The 23508-nt window shown below is 47.2% G+C and overlaps 4 protein-coding genes across 4 annotated transcripts; 1 reads left to right on the forward strand and 3 right to left on the reverse strand.

The window, feature by feature from the left end:
- Positions 1–10218: 10218 nt before the first annotated feature.
- On the reverse strand, positions 10219–11406 carry LOC111066245 (ataxin-1-like). The gene is made up of 3 exons (XM_022354693.2): positions 11011–11406; positions 10721–10946; positions 10219–10649 (listed from the first exon to the last, which is right to left on the reverse strand). Exons 1-3 carry the CDS (start codon positions 11202–11204, stop codon positions 10344–10346), a joined length of 726 nt encoding a protein of 241 aa, XP_022210385.2. The 5' UTR covers positions 11205–11406; the 3' UTR covers positions 10219–10343.
- Positions 11407–11574: 168 nt separating this feature from the next.
- LOC111066244 (probable dolichyl pyrophosphate Glc1Man9GlcNAc2 alpha-1,3-glucosyltransferase) lies at positions 11575–13445 on the reverse strand. The gene is made up of 4 exons (XM_022354692.2): positions 13259–13445; positions 12283–13203; positions 12102–12212; positions 11575–12042 (listed from the first exon to the last, which is right to left on the reverse strand). Exons 1-4 carry the CDS (start codon positions 13348–13350, stop codon positions 11595–11597), a joined length of 1572 nt encoding a protein of 523 aa, XP_022210384.2. The 5' UTR covers positions 13351–13445; the 3' UTR covers positions 11575–11594.
- Positions 13446–13619: 174 nt separating this feature from the next.
- On the forward strand, positions 13620–16708 carry LOC111066343 (histone-lysine N-methyltransferase 2D). Its single transcript, XM_022354859.2, has 3 exons — positions 13620–13809; positions 13921–15349; positions 15409–16708. Exons 1-3 carry the CDS (start codon positions 13766–13768, stop codon positions 15880–15882), a joined length of 1947 nt encoding a protein of 648 aa, XP_022210551.2. The 5' UTR covers positions 13620–13765; the 3' UTR covers positions 15883–16708.
- Positions 16709–16713: 5 nt separating this feature from the next.
- On the reverse strand, positions 16714–20698 carry LOC111066341. The gene is made up of 9 exons (XM_022354858.2): positions 20530–20698; positions 19546–20463; positions 19057–19478; positions 18835–18986; positions 18564–18780; positions 18130–18480; positions 17219–18040; positions 16936–17156; positions 16714–16870 (listed from the first exon to the last, which is right to left on the reverse strand). Exons 1-9 carry the CDS (start codon positions 20666–20668, stop codon positions 16720–16722), a joined length of 3393 nt encoding a protein of 1130 aa, XP_022210550.2. The 5' UTR covers positions 20669–20698; the 3' UTR covers positions 16714–16719.
- Positions 20699–23508: the final 2810 nt, after the last annotated feature.

A 23508-nucleotide genomic window follows, 5' to 3' on the forward strand; every position in this document is an offset into this window, starting at 1 on the left:
AATTAATTTCTCTCTCTCTTTCTACCTATCCTCTTTATCCTTTTCCAGTGCCAAAAATATTCTCAATTGGAAATAAGTCGATGCGCACTTCCGCAGGGGCTCCTTCCACCTTTTCTCTCTCTCTCTTTCTCTCTTTCCCTTGTTCAATTGTCATAGAAGCTAATCCCACATGTAAGCAGTGCACAAGTAGGAAGAGAGTGATAGAGGGAGAGGGAGAGGGAGAGATTGTGTGTGCGTGTGAGTTTGTGTTTGCGTTTGTTTTGGAAGTGCGCACGTAAAAATATCTTCAAAGAGAATCAATTTGACTGGAATCTGTAATGAAATGGCCAGGCCACATAATAGCTAATGGCAAGGCACCTATTCCTATTCCTCTATGCCCACCCAACCCTCCCATCCCCTTCCATCCTGCAGCAACGGCTCATCTTTTGTTTACACTCTCTATTCTTCTTTCAGGGGCTCAAGAGTGTCTCTCTTAAGTGGCTCGCACTCGCACCGTTTGAGAATCGTTTGGTTTAAGTATCGTCGGGGATCGCTTTGGATTAAACCAGGGCTCGGCACGGCCCTATCCCATGGGTGCGGGACAAGGCGCTGCTGCTGCGCTGCCGGTACACCGACATGTATAAAAAAGGCAGCGGAGCTTCGTATGGCTTCGGCAATGTCACCAAATTCGGCCTGTTATTTGCTCAAGTTATTTACACCAGATACAGAATGAAAATGGCAGCAGTTGCTGATCAGCCGTACATCAATGTAATCCCACGCTACGCAACTACTGAAATATACACTGAGACTTTAAAAAATGGTCGATGGGAATTGGGAAAACAACATTTTTCTTTGTCCAAAATATGGATTCGCAGTAAGCCAATCCACAATTTGCGATATGTTTCGTAACCGCTGACTAGATTTATCATGTTAATTGAAAGACATTACAATTTAACGACGGCATATGTTTATAACTTAATAACTGGGGGATTAAACTTTGTGTTTCCTTGATAAGTTTCAACTACGAAATAATCTGCATGGCTTCAACCACACAATAGATTCGTGATGTTTAAAGCAAGAAACCGGTTTCGGCGTAGGCATCTTCGTGTTAGCTACCGCCACAAGCGCTACTTCACCTGGTGTGTATGGGTGTGAGCCTAACTCTGGTGGTTAAAACCAATTGTGATAATGGGGGATCGTTTTTCTATAGTGTTTGAACAGGCTATTATTATGATGGTATTTGACCAGATGTCTTTGCCCTCATCACATCCATGAATAGGCAACTGAATTTTTGTTGTTTTTTACCTCTCCCAAATGGTCACCAAAATTATTTGTGTTTTATTTGCTCATATTATATTTAAACAGATCATAATTTGAATAGCTATTAGATGTTAGATATCTCAGTACCTGTTAATGGATCCGCAAGCATACCTTTTAAGCTTTCCGTTCTTTATTATTTTGTTCTTTTCCCCAAGATCATCGATGTGATACTTTTGAAGATGGGCTGTTAACTTAAGACACATGCATCATCCTTGTTTTCATGACTTTGGCACTAGCGCCATGATATCCAGTTCTGGGTACTTTGATTTTGAAGCTGAAGAACCATTCCCATTCCATTGAGACCAGATTTATCCTAAAAACTTATGGAACCGCGGTAATGGGGATTTGCTCATCCGTTAAGCGCTGTCAACATGGAAAACGATCATATTTTCCACACCGCGTCACCGGCACCGGCACCGCCACCGTCACAGTTTCCCATCCGCGTCCTCATCACCGACTTGGCTTGCATTTACGTTTGCTGGCTGGCTTGGCATCTTTGATTTGTTTGCGCTTTTCCGATTCTGCATGGCTTTTCGTCCTCCCACCCCTCCACCCCTGGCATTTCGCGTGATGCTTTGCTTGACAAAGATGTGTACGATGTACGTTGGACGATCCGATGCGATGCCATCGGAGTGGAGTGGATGTCCGAACGACCGACCGAACCGATCCGCTCTCCCACATTCGTCTCGGGCTTGAGCCTCTGCCTCTGCCGCTGCCGCTGCCGCTGGTCTCTCAGGTCTCCTGTGTGTGCATGTGTGTGTGTGTGTGTGTGTGAGCCATTAACTAGTTTTCTGGTCGGTCGAGTTCAAAAGCGCTTATTAATCTCTGGTACTTGTGTTTAGTACTTTTAAATACGTTTTGAGTACTTTATTCAGTATGCTTGATGTTTCGCCGCCGCTTCGAGTCACGATGTTTGCCTCAGCTCTTCCACTTCATCCACTCAGCCACAGCCACAGCCACTCTCGTCTCTCCTTCTCTCTTCGCCCTCCATCATCCTCCATCCTCCACCCGATTCGTTTGTACTTTGTTTTTCGTTGTTGTCTTTTTACCTCTCGCGAATTGGACGCGCGTCAATATTTATTTTATTTATCTTTTGATTTGCTCTACACACGGATCTCCCAATGCCCTGGGGACCACGACCACGGAATATCTGCATTTGTACGTGCATACATACATACATACATACATATGTGTGTACATACACCCTCTAAACGGGCGCCTGCAATTCAATATGGCTGGACTCCCCGGCGGGATTTTAGCTGTTAACATAGGAGCCATGGAGCCCACTCTTTACACATACTCGTTCTAGTGCTCACTTTAGTTGCCAGGGTATGCGCTGTACTCACTTTAGTGACGCGCTATGCAGCAGCGCCCCTCGGTTACAGCCAGTAGAGGGAAAGATGCCTTACATCAGTCATAGATGAAGTATTCTTCACTTGTAAATTAATAAATACTAATCGTATGATTGTGAAAGTGAAATCGTAGTGTAACTCCATAATATCAGCTCAGATATCAAATATTAGGGGGTATCCGATAGTCTGAATTTCGTGTGTTAACTTGCCACTTGATGGATTTGCCTGTCGCTTTGTTTGCTTCTCGTTTTGAAGAAGCCATAAGAATAATGCGATAATTACAATGCCAAGAATCATTCGGCCCAGGTAGGTGGTAAGGGGAGTCGTGTGAATTACAGCGGCTCACTCCAAAGGACCAGACGAAAGGTCTTAAGTTACTTGTCGAACCAGCGAGATGGGGGGGCAACCCATCGGCAAGGGGCAGTGGCAGGGTCCAGGTATTAGGCGGCAATGAAGAGGCTCTTCTGTTGTTCTGCCTACCCAATAGGGGGGGGAGCCATACGTACAGATAGACGGGCAGATCTGTTACTACTTCAGTTACAGCAAACGCCGCCAGCCGCATAAATCTCTCGACAGGGAGTGGGAGTGAAGGAAAGCCAGTCACAACGTGATGAATGTGTTTGATATGGGTATTAGTTGCACATACATACATACATATGTATAGTACAAGTTTCACTCGGTTCTTTTTTTTATAAACTCAATAGATTAAAGAGAAATATGTGCCTGCGCTCAGGGTTTAATAATTAAGAAATTAGTTTTATCTATGATACATATGTATGTATACATATGGATGGATGGTTGTACATATGTCTCAATTAATATTAGAACGTTGACTGCATCAATAATTGATCCCAGGCCTTAAATGCATAAACGACAGAGGGGCGCTGCTGCATGTATGACATTCTCGGATAAGATCACAATTTTCTCTGAACCAGAATAAATTATTAAAATTTTTTTCTTGAACGTCAACGAATTTACCTTAATTTCTTTTTTTTATATTTAAGCTTCTTTAAATATCCCAAAGAATTTCATAGCTTTCTAGGCTAATTTATTTCATATGCATACAATAGATTAAGCTCCTATGAATTGTTAAGTACTGTGGTGTTATTTGATAGGCCTAATTCAATCAGTTATACATTTCAGATCATCCTTGAAATGCTCAAAGCTCTCGGTCTTGGGAAACTGATATGCAGGCGGCCACAAGCACAACAGACGAAGGACAGCGGTGGAAGGGGAAACAGGGAACGAAGCCTGGCGCTAGTCCAGGTAAAAGCCAAGACCCGCACAACAACAATAAACCTCAGAACAGCCCCAGTGCCAGTCCCAGCAATAAAAAAATACGGCGGAAAGTAAACAAAACCAAAAAATAATAAACCAAAAATCTCGAATAAAAAAATCCAAATCCAATCTGCGCAAAAACCCCAAGAAACCCAATAAGAGAAAGACTCCGTTTTGATACCCTTTCTAATGCAGCTTGGGGGACCAACAATCAGACATAGTTTAGAAAAAAAAAGGCATGTAAATATTTGTGGGATACTTCTCAAATATTGTGAATATTCCCCGGATGTTGTGATGAGAGATAATTTACATATGTATGCATACATGGGACTCGTAAACTCCATTTCTAGCTTCCACTAACTCGAAAATTGTAAGGAGATTGAAACTATTCCAGGAACAAACGCAAACCGATGGGAGTTATTGCATGACGCGTGAAACGCGCTGACAAACCGATCATACAGTACATGGAGTATATGAGGGTTAGATATTAGTCTAAATATCAGAGTTAAATTAGAACTAACATTCCATTCTAACAATTCCATTTTAGTATTCTTGTAGATCGATCGTTCCTATATGATATTGTGCTCCGATTTTGATTATTTATTGTTGAGTAATCTTTGCTATACCATATACCATATTTTATACTAGTAATCCAATCATGTTTGAAGGGACTCCAGAGATCAATTTGATCAGGATATTGTGTGCTTCGTTCTAATCAAAATTGTGTACCCTCCATCTGCAAGGGTATACAAAAAGCTCAAGAGCTACTTCAGCCATAACCAAATATGATCTCTTTTGTGCGCGGCCCTAGACAATCGTCTATAGGGATGGATGGCTGTAGGATGGCTGTTGGATGGGAAGGAAGGCGCGCCGAAAATAATTTGCCATATCCTGGCAAGCGGAACGGGACAGGGGCATACCGTCGTACGAGTATGAAAGGTAGGAGGGCGGGGAAAGATAACAGAGCTCGAGAGCCGAGGGAACTTTGTCGGCGAAAGATGAAAGCAGAACTGGGGTGCTAATAAAGTTGCCCAGAAAGAACTTTGATCCATGGTCCAAAGAGGGAAGCGGTTAGCGTGAAGCGGGGGAAAACGATCATCGTATGCACTCGAAACTCAGGCCACAGGCTCGCTCTCTCCCCCCTCTCTCTCACTCTATGCTCTGGAGTGTAGTGTAGGTGCTAATTTAGCGACCCCACACACACTGAGAGACAGAGAGACAGACAGACAGACAGACAGACAGACATACAGATAGAGAGACAGAAAGATACAGACTGGCAGGGTGTGGGGGGACACGCATACAGGATTTCCATTTTCAGCAGAAATGAACTTCAGATAACAGACTAAATGTCAAAATTATCAACACACTCGATGCCCAATTAACCCATGGATGGCACCACCACCATTAAGCCCAGAAAACTGAAAAACCATCATGGCCAAGGGCCATTCAAAATGTTTTTTTTGTGGTTTTCGAAATAAGATTGTGCTTTACTTTAACCTCCCGAGTCAAAGCCCAACAGATTATAATTATTGAACTGAACTATAATTTTTATATCGTTTAGATTGCACCGAGATTTGTCCGAGAATTCAATGACAAAAGATACACGATGTATGTGAGTGGCTTACCGCTATTTTCCCTTGAAAATTATATATTATATAGCCAAACTATATTGTTCCATTTTATAAATATCTAAGAAGATTTATAATTTGGTCACAACTAAAACTATTTTGTATTGCAAGTACCCAACACTCTTTAAGGGGTTAAGCCCGCGCGAGCCCGGTCTCAAGTCTTTGGGTATTGAAGATTACAGATGGAGCGAGAATGAGGATGTGGGGATATTGGAATATGGGGAGCAGACAAAGTGCAAATATGTGTTGGCCGACCACAAAGCACACAGGCACCACAGCACACACATGGCCAGAGTCAGCGTCAAAGGGAATCCGGCTAAAAGCCAAAAGGGATGGAGGAGGGAGGCGCATCGCATGGCTGAGTGGCGTGGCTTGCCTTACCTCGAGATGCCAAAGTGCATCAGGCACTAAAATGCAGAAAATTGAAACAGGCTTTTAATGAAATGAAAGCGCCGCGAGAGATGAGATGCCGGGATGGTTGGTTGGATGGATGCCGCAACAGTCTGGCTCTGGGTCTCGGTCTCGGTCAGGGTATGGGTATGGGTATGGGCTATCGCTATCTCTGGCTGACTGGCGTCCCGCCAAATGGAGATGGGGATATGGGGACGCGCGAAGATGGTGGCAAACCAGAGCGAACAAAAACAAAACAGGTAGGAGCGCACAATATGCTGAATTCCGACCAGAGAATACCCATTAAACTAATCCAATTTATTTATTATTCATTATTATTTACTTATTTATTATTAATTATTTATTTCGAATGCTTTTTGGCAGATCGGTAGATGGTACTCTTTTCCGGCTTCAAGCGAATTTTTCAATTGAATATGAAATATGAAATTATACAAATAATAATTTTATATCTATTTCTCCATGTTGGTAAAAGTCAGCTGTCTGCCTGTTCCATACAATCCATTCTCACCTGTTCTCCATCAGCGAATGAGAAAAAACAGCAACAACAAAATGAAAAACACAAAGAGTCAATTAATTAGTAGATGGATCCACGATTATCGCTATATTAACATTGCACTGCAGTTGCAGTCGGAATTGTAGTAGTTGGAGTAGTCGGTGCTCCAGCTGGGGCTGGGGCCGGGGGGCTGGGGCTGTGGCTGGGAGTCGGAGAGTGGTCTTCCTTTTACTTAAGATAACGCCCAAAGCCCGGAATGGAATCGGGTGTGGGGCGGCTGGCAGGCAGGCACACTGGAAGCTGGGGCGTTCATTAAATGATAAGAGTGCGACGGCCAGCGGGGCCAGTGATAAGAGAGCATTTGAACTAGCCCGCTGGACAGGTAAGAGAACAACAACAGCAGGCAGGCAGGCAAGCAGTTCCAACAGCTGCCGGTTATAAATGATTTGCTCTCTCTCCCACTCTCATCACTCTGGCAGTCTCTTCCAATTGAAATGCATTTGGAGAGTTCCAGGAATTGGAACAGGAGAGAGAGAGAGAGCGCGCCTGGAGGCCTTGCGGTTTTCTGCTGTAACAAAAGAAAAATATTTAATAGTGCATAGAATTTAAATCAGAATTAGAAGAAACAGCGTTGCGACCTATCACTGCGAATGCCAAAATATACGGACAATAAATATCTTTGGTGAAACAAAAAAACTTGTTGGCTAACGGTTAGGCAGAAGAGAAGTGCAGTCGAAGGGAAACAGAAACAGAAGCTATACAGCGAAATATGATTTAAATACACGCAATCCTCGAGGCGCCACAGCGGGCAGCACTCGGCAGTGGCAGTCCGCAGTCTCCAGTCCTGGGAGTCATGAAATTTATGATGCAATTTACTTGCAAAAAAACAGAGACACACACAGAGACACGCACTGGAATTGGAACATCGGACAAATATCATGGAATGAGTCTGTTTTCTTCTCCCTCCTCTATAGATCTACATACATATGTACATATGTATGTATGTATATCTCATTCTGTCTCTCTTGCTGTTTTGGCAATGCAAATTATTGCCATCGATCAAATCGTTTCCAATTACAAGGCTATACACATGAATGAGGGGGAAAGGGCATAGTAAATTACTAAATAATTATGCCTGGTCCAGTGGAAAAACTTTTATCAAATTGCAATGGAGGTGCGTCAGTTAGAAACAGTTAAAATGTGCATGCGTACATATGTAAATACATACATTTGTGCATAGATATGTTCGCTTCTTAATTTTGTACTTCAATGGCGGATGATTGATCTGTTCTATTTATTTGAAGTCTTTTTCTCTGGTTTTATTTATGTGACCATTGCTGTTCCTTCCTCTGTCTACAGACTCTCTTTTTGCCGACAAGAGCAGATTATTGTGTGGAAAGAGAATGCATAGTAGTAAAATAGAGTGAAGATGACTGGACATGGGACATGACTCATAATCAGGGGCTCGGGCCGAGGAAGCAAACAAATGAAGTGGTTCGATGACTCAGGTACAAAGATCACACAAAACTTTTAAGACTTTTGTGCAGGTAAACGGAACCCCAAGTTGCACAAGCCCAAACCTAAAACGTAGATTTAAGAGAACCGAATCCATAAACTAAAACTTGCTGTGAATGAATATTCAGAATTCTGGTTGGTGCAGAACAGAGATCGAAGCTGAATCTTCTGCGAAATATTCATTACAGCGCAGATTGTAAAGGCCATAATTCCATGAGGAAAACTAAAGAAAAGCCATTGAATACCCTTGCAGGGAAATCATTTCGTAAAGATTTGGAATCCAATTTTTTATTGAGTTTCAAACTGAGATACGAATCAGGACTGTATATCAAGAATGTATGTACATACATACATATCTATATCCCTAATGGAATCGAAAGTGATTCTTTAGTTGCGGTACAAGGCTGTTGCCGGAGTCGAAATACCCTTTGTAAGGGAATGTGCAAGACGCAGACTGTGGCTGTGTCTGTGGCTGGAGCATGACTTTGCCTTTGCCGCACATCGCCGCTTGTTGTCATCGTGCTTGGCCGTGTCCAATGCGGCAAGACCGGTGCAGTGCAGCATGCTGCATGGTGCATGGTGCATCTTCCTTCTGTCTCTCGCTTCGTTTCTTGCGTTTTTGTGCGAAATTATCATTGGTATTATTATCCATTATGAGGCCTAATGCGCACAGTTCCTGTGTCTTCCAGGGATGGGATGATATATGATCTTCGATGGCTGCAAAGGAGAGCTCCGCATCGTAAAAAGTTGCAGGGCAGGGCGACAGGCAGTGGCAGTGGAAAGTCATTCAGGAATTTTCCCCCCAGCATGGGAAGAAGAATGAGAGGGAAAAACTATGCGGCGACAACGACAACAACTCAATTGCAGCAAATTGCTCAAAATATGGCCGGAAGGAACGGGGACCATAAAATACACTCGCAAAAAAAAAAACAAACCCTGAAACCAAAAATGGGATGAATTATTTATCCAAAAATTAATTTTTTAAACGAATTTGAGGATTTTTGGCAATATTTGCATACAAGGGGAATACATACATAGGTGAGATATCTGCAAGGCATCTAAAAATATGCGACCTCTGAAACTAAAATTTCTCTCTTGTTTTTCATTTACAATTTTTCTTGTTGTGTAGAGAGCGGGTTAGGATCAAGATTCAGGCCAAGATCCGAGCTGAAAATTGAATGCACGTTTTTTTGTTCGATCGCCTACCGCTCCATCGTGCAACCAGCGACCCCCCTCTACCCGCTACCCTCACCCACCATCGCATCGACTGCGTCTTGGCTCTGCTCTGGCTCTTACCTCGTCGGCTTTTGGGTGCTTCTTGTTTTTGTTGCTGCCTGCTGCCCTGCCCTGCCGCATGAAATATTGCCCCGAGGGGCGGTTCAATTTTGATGCATTTACAACGTTCAGGGTGTTGGTAATTATAGGGACTTTATGTCTGGAAGTTTCCTTTATGATAGGGTTTTTACTCTCAAGTTTCTTTCTTCGGCCGTTCTTGTTGCTGTTGTATTGCTTTTGATTGCTGAATTAAGTCGGTCGGTCGAATAGGTTTTGTTGTTTTTATGTTTTTGTAGGCTTTGGGGAATCGCCCCGCCCGTAACCTGAAGGCGAAGGTAGACACCGAAATCTATATGTATGTACTCATATGCGGGACACAAATGTATTCTGTGCGAGGAGGGAATACCTCAATTGAATCGAATGCTCAGCGGATGAGCGGAAAGAGAATGGCAACCAATTTAATGAATGCTGAACAAATTGAAGGCAACTTTGTAACATGAAACGGCCCTGTTGTTTTCAACATTATAAAAACTGCTATAAAACATTATGAAAACCCTTTTAAATCGTTTTTATAATTGTATAACTTATTTAGGTTCTTCCAAATCTGCATATTTTACATTATCAGAACTATTCGTTTGAATGGCGCGCCAAGCAATGGCTTTTCCCTCTTCACATTTTTACACACCGGAATATATCAATGGATTGGATTGTTGATTTTCAGCCAAAGCGGGCAAACAAATGTAATGAAACTAAATGACTATTAAAACGCTGGTTTGTTTAAGTATTAGATGAATAGATTCATATTTAGTCACAATACAAATATTTTTTGAAAGCCCGCCAGCAATCGGCACTTTACCACACTGATAATAATGTGCTAGCTGTGTTTCGCTGTGCAGCACTCACAATAATCGCATATCGATGTAATCGAGATTTGATTTTGAAAATGTGTAAAATTGTGTATGCGAATATTGATATTTAATTTATTACAAAAAATGAAGCATTTAAAATATATGTGTAATTGGCCATAGCAGCGATAGCGCGCAATCTATCGAAGCATGGCCATTTGTCTAAGGCAAAGGCTCCAAAAGGCAGCTAGTTCCTTAATTTCTCAATCACGTGCTGAGTGTAGGCAGCCACAAAATTGGCCATCTCTGCATACATCTGATAGGATTGATGCCTCATGGGCACTTGTGGCGGCGGCGGCGGTGGTGGTGCAGCAGGAGGAGCAGAAATGGGGTGCACCATCTGCTCGCGGGGCACAAGCGACAGGCAAATGTCGCCGACCTGCAACTGCTGACACTTGAGCTCGTAGAGCTGGAACGACAATTGGGGATTGCAGGAGGCCCAGCCCTGGCCATAGACGAACAAGGGATGACCCGGCAGCACATCCATATTGACCTGCAAAGCGATGCAAGTGGAGTGGAGGTTTAAATTAAGCAACCAGTGGGATGGGGGGGGAGTTCTGTCACCTTGGCGTGTCGGGTGTCGTAGCTAAAGGTGATGGTCACGTGGGAGGATGTGGACAGGTGTCCCCTGTCAATGCGTACGACTGTGGCCTCTCGCAGATCGAAGAGCTGGCTGCGCAGCGCCGACTGAATGAAGTCCTCTGTGCGAATATCCTCCACACGACGCATCGCTCCATTGGATAGCTCAATATAGGAGCCCTTCCTGAAGCAGCCACTGGACTCCACATGACTGCAACGTATCAATCAATCAATCAATCGAGGCACACACACACACACACAAGAGAGATGCTTACTTGCTGGCCACCGCCATCTGCGGCTTCGGCTGCTGTTGCTGCTGCTGCTGGGGCATCTTGAATGGCTTGTAGCCATGATTGGGCACGAATTCCATTTGAATCTGCATGGCTATAATGACAACCTGTCCGCTGGAGGGTAAACTAACAACTGATGGCTCCCGGCTCTGGCTCTGGATCAGGCAATTGATATTCATTCACTGCCGATAGCGTGTTTTCCATGGAATTTCCAAAACAGACACACACCGACTGTGGCACCGGCTGTTGCTCGTACCTGTTTTATGACTGCCGGCGCAGACCGCGCGATATTCCTGCCATAATCTGCTCAAGGCGACAGGTACGCGCCACCCCACTCGAATCGTAGACAATAGCAGCAGCAGCGGCAGCGGCTCAACGTTGTACTGTACGCTAGGATCGGAATCGGGATCGGGATCGGTTCGGTTTTCCGCTTAATAGTTTGAGCCATTGTTTGGCTCGCTTCGTAGATGCGGCGCCGAGCTGGCTGTTGCGCCAGGCGCCTTACAGTCTCTTCGTTCCACTCGATCCCATGCAGATTTCTATTGAATATTCATATTCTAGTCTTTCGTTTATTTGGTTTTACGCTTTCGCTTGGCAGACGAGGAGTATGTGGCTGTGGCCTTGGCAGCAGCCACCTTTGGCCAGGTGACGCCCATGGCATACAGATAGTAGCGCCCAAAGAAGTAGACGACACCGAGGGCCGAGTATGTGGACGTCAATAGCAGCGGCATGAAGGGCAGTCGAATGTGAAGGCCCAGCAGTCGACTGATGATGTGCTCGTACAGGGGTATGGCTATGAATCCCAGCATATATGTCCACTCCAGCCATTGGAAGCCCTTGAAGCCAGCAAACATGCGATACAGCTGGCCATAGAGCATGGCCATGTAGGACAAGTACAGGGAATAGCGCGGCACGAACAAGTCGATGTCGAAGAGCAGTGGGAACAGCGAAAAGTAACCGGCAATGCCCAGTATGTAGGCATACCTGGCATCCTCACGGTTCACCAAGGTCAGCAGGCTATGGCAGGAACTAATTGTTAGCCACAATCTCATAAATGCTCGGATTCAGGCACTCACCTCAGAGGTATCAGGCACATCAGAATGGCCTTCTCGTGGACATGCCAGCCAAACATAAACGAGGAGCAGGCACACAGCACCACAGCTCGTAGGAACATCAGGGAGCTTTGCCTGCACAGCAAAAAAAAAACCAAAAGTGATGCAAAAAACTATACGAAAATCAAAGCTGAAGCTGGCTTACTTCTTGGAGCTCTTGAAGAGCTTCAGCAGAATGGGCAGCATGAAGACGATGGTCAGGCCAAAAGTCATGGACGGTGTGATGGTCGGCAGCACCAAGTGATTGATCTGCTGGACCAGGCCCGATGTGGTCGATGGTCCGGCACTGGCTGTCTTCAGCACATTGGCGGCCAACTTGTCGGCGGTGTTGTACAGCGCCCATATGTTGGGCGCCCAGTAGGCGTGGGTGAGTCCCCGATTGAAGGGGAATAGGCGGGACATGACCTGCGGCAGCTGATTCCAGAACGGGCCGAAGGAGACCACAAATGGCGCCAGTCCGACGGCCAACAGCTTGAAGAGGCATCGCCAGAAGGAGCCACCCTTTGCGCTGGCCTCCTCCAGGCAGTAGAATCTGAGGAAGTACACGCCGAATGGCGGCGCCAAGTACAGGAAGATGTGCTTAAAGTTCAGCAGGACAGCAAAGGCGAAGGCGCTCCAGAGGAAGCGCTGGCGTAGCAGTGCACTTATGCTCAGCAGCAGTATGCCGAACATGAAGCCATTGTACTGAAAGTGTATGTGATCGACGAAAATGAGGCCCACATTGAGGAGCAGCAGCAGGTTGCCGGCAAAGAACTGCTGGCTGCCTCTGACTATGCCCAAGGCGCTCATACAACTGCGCACGCCGAGGACATAGATCAGGTCCATGGCCGTCACCGACAGCCGTTGAAAGTACAATGTGGCCTTCGACTCATAGTTGAGGTTCTCTATAACTAGCATCCGGGGATCGACGAACCGCGCCGCCTGCGACAGCAGCCATTCGAAATACGCAAAGAATGGGGGATAGTCCAGCGTCCATTCGCTTGTGTCCTCGATATACCAGCGGTTTAGAGGCAGATTATGCGTGATAGCCAGCCAATTGCGGTGTACCTCAAAGTCCGTGGAATGGCTGCAAATATTAAAAGTAAAGTGGGAGGATGGGAGGCACTGGCTTTGGCACTTACTTGGCGGGAATGAGTAGTATCTTGAGGCCTGTGCTGATCCCCACCAGCTGCCAGAAACAGTCCTTATTGAGAATCATAGGATTAGGATTCATAATGGCGCTCTTTTATTTTCCACTTTGTTTTCATTTCATTTTAAGGTTATGTTGGTCCCAATTGAGATGGCCAACTCATCCAATAAGGAGTTGCGATAACGATAAATTTCCACTCCTGACCCTCCTCGCCATCTCTAGATTAAATATACTTTTATATACCGTAAATATACTTTGCACTCGATTTCGACGTAAAACAATCCCGAAAAGTATATTTTTTAAATGAGAAGGTATTTTTCGGTATATTTCTGAGGGTCAGTCGGTATATTTTATTGACAAATCCGCGGTCACACTGCAGTGTATGTACGCATTTGCGAATTACTAGCATCAAATTAAACAAATAAACTGAGCTTCAGCCGGTCGCTGAAGCCGACCAATTGCCGCCGCCGCATAGCAGAGAACGTGAGCTACATTGGCCATGTACGCGACCAACAATGGCGGCACAAATAAGGCGCCAAACAGGTATGTTTCGTGTCGTCCACCCCCAAACCCCTCCCCACTTTCGAACACTGTACAACTAATAAAATTGATGTGTTCCTTTTCTGTTGTGTTGTGCTCGTTCCTTCATAGCAGCAATGCCTCCACCACGCTGTTCGACAACACAATCACCGTGACACCGATCAAGATGGATCTGAGCGGGCCCATGACGCAGGCCTACGCAGCTGGCAAGGTAACGACGGCGGTTCAGCGACGAACGCCCAACGCTGTGGTTGTCACATCCCAACAGCAACTGCCCCAGCAGCTTTCCCAGCAACACCAGCAGCAGCAGCAACAACAGCAACAACAGCAGCAGCTTCAACAATCTGCCGCGGCCACGCTGACGATGCCCATGCAGGCGACGCTGGTGTCTAGCGCCTGCACCATTGTGAATCCCGGAATGACAATGACGGTCAATGCCAGTCCCAGTCCGAGCACGCCCAAGGAGAAGGCCACGAAGGCGACACGGACGCAAGTGGCACGGAAACCGCCGCCGACCATCGAAAACTTCTGGCCGAACATCGTGAGCGATGTGCACGGGATCGGGCAGGTGGATGCGAAGCACCAGGTTCTGCCCTTGGCGCGCATCAAGAAGATCATGAAGCTGGACGAGCACGCCAAAATGATAGCGGGTGAGGCACCGCTGCTCTTTGCCAAGGCCTGCGAATACTTCATCCAGGAGCTGACCATGCACGCCTGGGTGCACACCGAGGAGAGTCGCCGGCGCACGCTGCAGCGCTCGGACATCGCCCAGGCCATAGCGAACTACGATCAGTTCGATTTCCTCATCGACATAGTGCCGCGGGAGGAGATCAAGCCCTCGTCGGCGCAGAAGGGAAAAGATGCAATGGGAGCGTGCTCAACGACGGGTATGGCCGGGTCCGTTGCCGGCGGTTCTGTTGGCCACAGCTCCTCCTCCTCCTCCGCCGCCACAGCAACCGCCACGAGCAACTACAGTTTGGGCGGCACCTCTGTACCTTCTGCCACGGCCACCATCAAGATGGACACCAGCAGCGCTGCGACCGCAGCCGAGGTGCTCGGCTTCAGCACCGTCAATCAGGATATTTTCACCGCCCAACTGCAGCAGCATCAACACCAGCAACAGCAGCAGCATCAGCAGCCCCAGCACGTGCAGATCATCCAGCAGGCCGGTGGCCATGCGGGCGGCCAGCAGCTGCAGTACTTCATTGCGCTGCCGGGCCAGCAGGGGACGCAGCTGGTCCAGCAAGTGCAGCAGGTGCAGCAGCAGCCAGCTCAAAATCACTTGTCCCAGAGTCTCGGGCTCAACATTGTGGCCGCGCAGCAGCCCACACAGCAGCTGATCCTCACCACCGGCCCCAATGGGCAGTTGACCGCCACTCCGGCGCCGGCAACGGCAGCCCAGCAGCAAACGGCCCTGCTACAGAATCTCGCCCAGCAGCATCACCAGCAGCAACAGCAGCAACAACAACAGCAGCAGCAACAGCAACAAATCCAGATAATTCAGCAGGTGGTGGGCCCAACGGGAGAGATATCCAATGTACCCGTAAGTCATCCGAAAACATATAGCCAATTGCGAAACTCTGACAGATCATTTCCTTTCAGATTGCCATCACTGCGAGCCACTTGCAGCTGCTGCGACTGCAGATGCAGCAACAGCAGCAGCAACAACAGCAGCAGCAGCAGCAACAAGTCGCCGCCGCTGCACAATTGGCTGGGCAGCAGCATGGCCAACAGCAGCAGGTGATAATACCCACAAACCTGCTGACGGCACAGCAGCTCATTCAGCTGGGGGCCTCGCCAGCGGGCACAGCCACCCACCAGCAGCAGCATCATCATCAGCAGCAGCAGCATCATCACCAGCAGCAGCATCAGATTCAGGTGCAGGTACAGCAACAGCAGCATGTTAATCTCAGCCAGAGCAACTCCAGCACCGTCAGCAATGCCACGCCCATATACATCAACTCAACGGTATCGAGTGCGCAGACGGCAACGCAGTCGCAACAGCAGCAGCAAACGCAGGCGCAGACGATCACCACAATGTCTACGGATCGGACGCTGACTGGAGGGTTTCGGTAAAAGCTCAGAGAGCTGAGATCTATGTCTCCCCCCTCCAAAGAGAAACAGATTTAGAGGAGAGGCTTAGTTTTTTTTTTGGTTTTTTGGACAACTAGCAATCATATCGAAGCATTGGGAGGCATTGACATTGGCATTGTCAATGGCAATGGCAATGGCAATGGCAGTGGCATTGATTGCGCCATTCCCTGTCAGCCAGCACAATGTATATTATAAATATTTAGTTCATATCGGAGACGAGAGTATAGCAGATGATTATACATAGATAGATGCTAAGTTTTAGGTGAGATTTTTCAGTGTAGAAATGATTTCAGATTTAATTTTATATGCATACCCTTGCAGAGGAGGGTACTAAGATAAACAAGGTGGCACATACTCTAGCAACAGCATGTGTTCTAGCCGTGTGTGTTTCCAAATGCTTCGGGCCAACCGAAGGTAGCACCTACCTACCTTCCTTCCTTCCTTCCTACCTTTCTTGTTAATATAGACAGACACCCGGAGTGGCGCAGGTCCCAAAAACAATGCCAAAACGGATGAGATATTGTGGACTGCTTTGGCTGCAGGTTTCATCACCACTCCTCCAACCACCACCAAAACACATCCACCATTTTAAAGCTAGCACGTAGAGATCCCGCAACCGAGGATGCACACCCGCCCCGCAGTGGCCACACAGCGCCGAAGCAGTTTGTGCGGTGTGGTGGGCCGTGAGCAGTGGGCAGCGGGCCGTGCATCCTCGGCGTTTATTATGTATTTGTATGTGTAACTAGAGTAAGATCTAAAATCAATTATAAGCCGCATGGACTATGTGCCAGATGCGATTCTGTACGATTCCTGTCTCTGTTACTTTCTGGCCAGAATCTTGTTGATATCCTGCAGCTCACGGGTGCTCCATGGCTCCAGGGGATCGGGCGGTGACGGCATCTTACGGCCGTGAGCCGTACGTCCACGCTGCTGACGCCGCTCCTCCTCCTCGCTCTGTTCCGGCGAGACTCTGCAAAGGCAAAGGCTTGGATTAAGGATGCCAGGATGCGTGCAAGCCGTAACTGATACACTCACTTATTCCTTCGACGAACGCGCGCACTCTTGGCCCGACGGGCGGCCTCATCCTGCGACGGCTGGCACTTGCGCAAATGGAACTGCTTCATGGTGGCATGCACCTCATCGGTGGTGGGCAAATCCTCGCTATCCTGGCCCCCATTGCCGTCCTCGGTCTCCACCTCGGCCTCCTGCTCAATGGTCAGCACCTCCTCGGCTACGGCCTCATCAAAGTGAAAGCCCTGACAATAAAAAGAAGCACCAAAATCACACCAACCTTGCGTCCTCGTTTGGGATGCCTTACCGTGCTGACGTCCAGTCCGGGCGGTGCCCAGACCGAGGACATGGCCTGAAACTGGCCCTGACTGTGCCCATCGAGGCCCATCGTGTCGTGCTCCCGCCGTATGTCCGCCTTGGATAGGGCATTGTGCGTCCGCTTGGCCAGCGATAGCTTGCCCAGAATGGGCCCCCCACTGTCGCTCTCCTCCGTCTCCACCTCGGCCAACATGGCCATGAATTCCTCCAGCTTCTTGGGATCCACAACGTCCTTGGGGTCCTGGAACAGATTGCCCAGTGTGGTGATGGGTAATGGTATGGCCACAGCAGGCATTGCCGGAGTGGCAGCAGCAGGAGGCAAAGAAGTGACTGCAGCAGCAGTGGCAGCCACTGGAAGCGGAGTGGCTATGGGTGCAGGGGCCACGTTCTTGCCTGCGGTCTGCGGCTGTGTCTTCATTGTCTGCTCGACCAGATCGAAGGCCTTGTTGGCCAGCTGCTGCAGTCCCGCAAAGTAATGGGGATCATGGGGCTCTGGCCGCTCGTCCGACATTAAGATCAGCTCCCGAAAGGGATCTGGGACGATAGGCGCCGCCTCCTTTCCACCGGCCACCGATGCTGCTGAGCGCAGCTGGACGCCATTGCTGGATGCCGGATTGTTGGCAAAGGTGAGCATATCCATCGCATTGGTGAAGTCCGAGTCCGTGTGCATGGTGTTGTACGGATCCTTGAGCTTCTGCTTGGTGACCTTGACGGGGCTGGAGATGGAGGCGCGTCCCCACATGAGACGTCGCATCTCCTCCCCGGTCATGCCGCGCTTCTTCAATGCCGTAAGCGTGACACGTCCCACTCGCTACATTTGCACCCAAAAATAAAAAGGATTTCAATTGAGACAGTAAAACGATGGACGGATCCCCATCCCCTCCACTCCACTCCACTCACCTTCCAATTGGAGACGGCTCCCTTGCGTTGCTTGGCCCGTGTCTTGCTCTTGCTCTTGATGACCATAACGCCGCGCACCTCGAAACCGGAGTCATCCGATGGCCCCAGCGGTATGGAATAGGCCTCCAGGTAGCCCTTGGCATCCGATTGCGGCACGGCCCGCTCCAGGGTGACAACGATCTTGGCCCATTGCTTCATCCACTCCTTCTCGGACTGTTCGATCACCGTCACGTATGTGTTGCCCATCATGGCGATCAGCATGTTCAGCAGCAGGATGGGCACAAATATCATGAAGATCACAAACACCGTCTTTGAGAGATTCGGATATGTGGTCTGATTGAGGTCTGGATACTGGACAAAGGAGGTGGAGAAAACAACAAGCATAAATGAGGGAGGAATGAAATGGAGGGTGGGGTGGGGTGACTGTTACTCACATTGTAGTCACCCAAAGTGGTCTGAAAGAGGGCCATCCAGGTGCTGGTGTACGTATTGAACATCGTCGACTGCACCTGGGGATGTCCCTTGTAGAGGAAGTAGAAGGCCTGCGAGAAGCCACACAGAACGATGCAGTAGATGATGCCGAAGGTGAACATGTCGCCGGTGATCATAGAGTAGATCATCGTCACAAAGGGCCCAGTCAAACGGATGGCGCTGAGCACAGGAGCAGATGACAAATAAGATCCTCAATTTATCCGGCACACTCACCCGGCAAAAAACATCAGCAAAAACCAGGAGCCGGGCACCGCAAAGATCAGAATGGCCTCCTCGGTGTCGGTGTCGCCAATCAGGCGAAAGGGAATACAGGCTAGGATCAGCAGATTCGAGAACAGAAAGATGGCCTTGGCCGGGGCATGCGACTGTCGGAGGAAATGCAATGATGGCTAACAAAGTGGAAGGAGCTAATGGGAAACCCAATGGGCTACCTACCAGCTGCTTGAGGAATGCGGATAGTCCCTGATTCTTGATCTCATCGCCCTGCTGGAAGACCACATAGCTGAGGACACCCGCAATGGTGGCCAGCTCCGCGCAATATCTGGCCACCGTCTGTGCCTTATAGTCATCGTTGGCTTCCGCCGGCTGCTCTCGATTCTGTAGAGCGGCTGCCGCTGAAGCAGCCAGAGCAGAGTCCGAGTCTGCCTCGGGCTCACCCTCGTGAGCGGGACGCAGATAAACGGAGATGGAAAGGCAGAGCAGATGCGTGGATAGGATGAGGAGACGCTTGAGGAACTGATTCTGGGCAAAGGTCTTCCATTTCTCCTCAAGCAGACGCTGAATGATTCCGCCGTCCAGCATGTCCAAGTGCTCTGGCTTGGTGCCATTTAGAATGATGAACAGGGCGGAGTTCCAATCTACAGAGGAAGGCAGGTCATCATTAATGAAGAGAATGTCGATGGGTGTCCTTTGGCGCCCACTTACTCGTCCTGCCATCGGGCAGGAGGGTGTCCAGCGCATTCAGTGGATAGCCAGAGCAGGTGATGTTGCTGTAGCGCCAAAACTCGCGCGCCGAGAGCTCCAACATTTCGCGAAAGACCTCGGCCCGGCCCAGCTTGCAGGCGAGTGTGAGCGGGGTGAGACCCGTCTGATTGACGATGCCATTCTTGGCGGGGGTCTTTGGATGGCGCAGGGCATAGCCGAACATGTCCAGCTTGTCGCAGACAACGACCATGTGCAGTATCATGTTGCCGAACGAGTCCTGGGCATCCGGATCGGCGCCACAATCCACCAGCAGGTTGTAGACACTCTCGTTGGCACAGCAGGCGGCCCATGCCAGCGGATATTCGCCCATGTAGGCCAGTCCCTCGTAGTCGGTGCTCTTTGCGGGATTCATGCGCTGCTGGTCGCGCGGCAGAAAGAAGCTGCCGATGGCCCGCTGATTGATATCCGCACCCGCCTCGATGAGGTCCGCCACCAGCTCGTTGTTGCTATAGGCAATCGACAGATGAAGGGCACTGGCCCCCAGATACTCCTCGCCCTCCATCACGTCCAGCGCCAGGTTGGGGAAGACGCGCAACAGGACACGGGCCAGCTTGGTATGGATCTTCGAGTCGCAGATGATCAGCACATGGAGCAGACTCTCCCCGAGGGCGCCGCGGTACTGCATCTGCCAGCACGCCTTGTGGTCCTCCCATTTGCCGAGCGGATCGTGGATTGAGAGCGATGCCTCGATGGGTATGGTCACCTCCGTGTGGTCGCGGTACTTCCAGCGCAGGAACTCCGCCCGATTGATCACCTGTCCCTTGCCATCGTTGTACATGAATACACCGAACTGTTCACGGATCAGCTGCTCCACGGCGATGAGGCCGCCCGAGTTGATGGCATCAATCAGATCTCCGCCTGAAACAGGGCAGAGCACAACATGGGCTAGGTCTGCACATTGCGTTGGAGCACTCTTGCACTCACCCCGCTTGTAGTCGGCCAGCTTGTACAGAAGGCACTTGCAGGCCGTCGCCGAGGACTGTGAGATGACCGCATCCAGGATGGCACCCGGCTTCATCTCCGGCGCCTTCTTCCTCAGGCATTTCTTCAGCAGGAACTTCATCGATGCAACCGATTTTTGTATGGTCTGGCACTAAACTTCTTCACTGCTGCTGCTGCTCCTGCTTTTGCTGTGCTCCAATGACAGTGGAAAACTTTTGTTTGTTCGATGTCCCTTGGGGCGCAAAGCGAGACGAACGACGTTGTCCTGGCAACCCATACCCCCCCAGGCCAAGTGAAACCTTGGGGCTGCCCACGTGACCAAGGGCCGATGAGGGGCTGAGCTTTTGGCATTCAAAAGGGAGTTTACGTAATATACTTTATACACTGGGATATTATTTCATTGAAGAAATGGGTGAGGTTTTTTTTTCAACTTAAGTGAAGAGGATCCAAAAACAAGATAGATTGCTCGAGTGGACGCAGAGACTCCAGACCCAGGCTCCGCTTAAGCAAAAACAACCTACATAACGTGCGTGTCGCTTGCTATCGAATGGGATTGGTTACTGGGTTTCGATATGGTATTATATTTGGTTGTTTTTTGTATGTTTTCTTTTTTATTGAATTATGTATATAAATATATTTTTGCCTTCATTATTATTATTAATATTATAATTATTGCTTAGGGGCTAGAGTATTGGATTTTAATGGGGGGCGGTTGGGGGGCTTTAGCGGATATATTATATAATCATACTGTAAAATAAATTGTATAAATAATGTGTATGCTTTTATTCGCACTTTGCATTTGCCTTTATGCATTTTGCATTCTCATTCTGATTCCCTTTGCTGCTGCTGCTGCTGCTGCTGCTTACTACCTTCTTCAACCTGCCAAAATCACTGCTCTCGAGTCGTCTTCTACTTCTACTTGAGACATTCATTATCCTTCATCCTCATATCATATATCGCTTCATGTTTTATATATTTGTATATTTTGTATAGATATAAATAGTAATAGAAATAAGAGAGAAAGAGTCATAGAGAATCGAAAGAAGTTTCCTAAATTTATATATATATATATATATACGCTTGTAAATATGTGTGTGTGAGTGTGTGTTTATCGTAATCGAATATGGCTAATAAATACAAAATGCTTGCATGGGGGGAGGGGGATCTAGGCTTAGGTTTAGGTTTACTTTATATCCCATCCGTTTTTCAATACAAAATATCATTTATAATCATATCAAATGGTGCTCTCCGCTTCCCTCCTCCCCGGTTAGATTCAATCCAGAGTCATCATCTGGGGGGGGGGTGGTTGGTGCGGAGATCAGAATGTTCGTTCAGTGTGTCTGAATACTTTGTGAGTCATTTGTTCAGTCGTTCCATAGGATATTCTATGCATTTTAAATGCAACTTTAAATGCAACTTGGACTTTCGATTTGGAATTTTTTCAGCATTGGGGGTTCTTTATATCTTTGCGACGCATGTGTATATATGTATGCAGTAATATATATGTATGCCTATAGCTATTGTATGTATAATTTGCTGTATAATAGAACCTTTATCAGTTAGCACACTAGGCGGCGGCTACCACAATATTGCCCATTACCCGAGAATTTAATGTTGGTCTGCTGCATGTCTCTGCTTAGATTTTCTCTTTCTCTGCTGTTCGCTTGTCTATTGTTTTGTTTTGTTTTGTTTTCTTTGTTGTTGTTTGTTTTTCAGTCGTTGTTTTAGCCATGGGATGGGGGAGGCTAAGTTGTTGGCCTTTTAGTTACGATTGGTATACAAAATATATATCAATATTTTTATGTCATGTCTGTATAATATATATATGTATGTTTGTATATAAGTATATATATTCTATTGCAAGTACAAAATTTCTATTGCCTTTCTACTACCCCTCCGCAGGATAATACACACAAAATGTTTATGGCAACTCGTTTTTTTCTTTCCTTGTTTTTTGTTTGTTTTTTTGTGAAGTTATGGGAGGGAGATGGGCCAGATTTATACATATTATATAAATATATATTTATTTTTATATAATATCTGTGTAGTATCTAACTGGTTCATCTGTTTTTCAAGTCTTTTCGTTATTAATACATTTTGGAATCGTACAATTTTCGAGTTTTTTCATAATTTTCTTTGATTCTCTGGTTGCAAATGTTTGATTTTGTCATTTGTTGTTTCGCTTACTCTCTTCTGCTTTTTGTTTTAAATTAATTGTCTTTACGCATATGAAACGTATCAATTATCAATAATCATTATATCCTTATCAGTATACGTTACAGTCTATATGTTGTATTTCTGTTGTGGGGCTGTGTGGGGGATATGGTTTGAGGAGGATCGATGGAGCAAAGACTAGACAGAATATGACAATGAAAGAGACAGCCAGACCCTCTCGTTCGCACGCACACACATACACATGACAAAGAATGAGAGAGAGAGAGAGGGGAAAAAAAAACAGAACGAGAGGGGCATACTCGAAGAGTCCTTATAAAAATACATTAGTATATGGCCACATAAAAACAAAAACAAAAAAAAACAAAACATATACACAAACTTAAGGACGCGAGAGCTCGGGAGGGCTTCCATTAAGCGAAAATGATTATCAATTATATAAGTCATGTAAGTCATTTAAAGAGGCTAAACTAATTTTGGACTAACTACTTAAATATTGTAGCACACGTACACATACAAAATAAACACTCATAATTACAAATAATCTGTGTAATTTAAACAAACAAAAATAAACGAAACGAACCGAACAAAAACATTGCTTACGATCAGTAATTTGGCAATTCTTGAGCAACTGCAGGGCGTGGTGAAGGGATGAAGGATAAGGAAAAGGAATGGAAACCCAAGGGTACGGAATAGTCTAACCTTTCCTCCCCTTTTACAACATACAAAATGTATATACTGCACGGATTGGAGGACCTTTTTATGGCCATGTTTATGGATTAAATTTGT

The sequence above is a fragment of the Drosophila obscura genome, unplaced genomic scaffold (assembly GCF_018151105.1).
Source record: "Drosophila obscura isolate BZ-5 IFL unplaced genomic scaffold, ASM1815110v1 contig_97, whole genome shotgun sequence".
NCBI classification, from domain to species: Eukaryota; Metazoa; Arthropoda; class Insecta; order Diptera; family Drosophilidae; genus Drosophila; species Drosophila obscura.

Excerpts from the sequence above, each read along its gene's own strand:
- LOC111066245 (XM_022354693.2), bottom strand. The coding sequence starts at position 11,204 with ATGAATATCAATTGCCTGATCCAGAGCCAGAGCCGGGAGCCATCAGTT. Across the intron at positions 10,947-11,010 it reads CAGATGGCGGTGGCCAGCAA|TCATGTGGAGTCCAGTGGCT; the intron begins GTAAGCATCTCT and ends GATACGTTGCAG. Across the intron at positions 10,650-10,720 it reads ACGACACCCGACACGCCAAG|GTCAATATGGATGTGCTGCC; the intron begins GTGACAGAACTC and ends ATCGCTTTGCAG.
- LOC111066244 (XM_022354692.2), bottom strand. The coding sequence starts at position 13,350 with ATGAATCCTAATCCTATGATTCTCAATAAGGACTGTTTCTGGCAGCTG. Across the intron at positions 13,204-13,258 it reads ATACTACTCATTCCCGCCAA|CCATTCCACGGACTTTGAGG; the intron begins GTAAGTGCCAAA and ends TAATATTTGCAG. Across the intron at positions 12,213-12,282 it reads CTCTTCAAGAGCTCCAAGAA|GCAAAGCTCCCTGATGTTCC; the intron begins GTAAGCCAGCTT and ends TTTGCTGTGCAG.
- LOC111066343 (XM_022354859.2), top strand. The coding sequence starts at position 13,766 with ATGTACGCGACCAACAATGGCGGCACAAATAAGGCGCCAAACAG. Across the intron at positions 13,810-13,920 it reads ACAAATAAGGCGCCAAACAG|CAATGCCTCCACCACGCTGT; the intron begins GTATGTTTCGTG and ends CCTTCATAGCAG. Across the intron at positions 15,350-15,408 it reads GAGAGATATCCAATGTACCC|ATTGCCATCACTGCGAGCCA; the intron begins GTAAGTCATCCG and ends ATTTCCTTTCAG.
- LOC111066341 (XM_022354858.2), bottom strand. The coding sequence starts at position 20,668 with ATGAAGTTCCTGCTGAAGAAATGCCTGAGGAAGAAGGCGCCGGAGATG. Across the intron at positions 18,987-19,056 it reads CCGCATTCCTCAAGCAGCTG|TCGCATGCCCCGGCCAAGGC; the intron begins GTAGGTAGCCCA and ends TTCCTCCGACAG. Across the intron at positions 18,481-18,563 it reads CCACTTTGGGTGACTACAAT|TATCCAGACCTCAATCAGAC; the intron begins GTGAGTAACAGT and ends TCCTTTGTCCAG.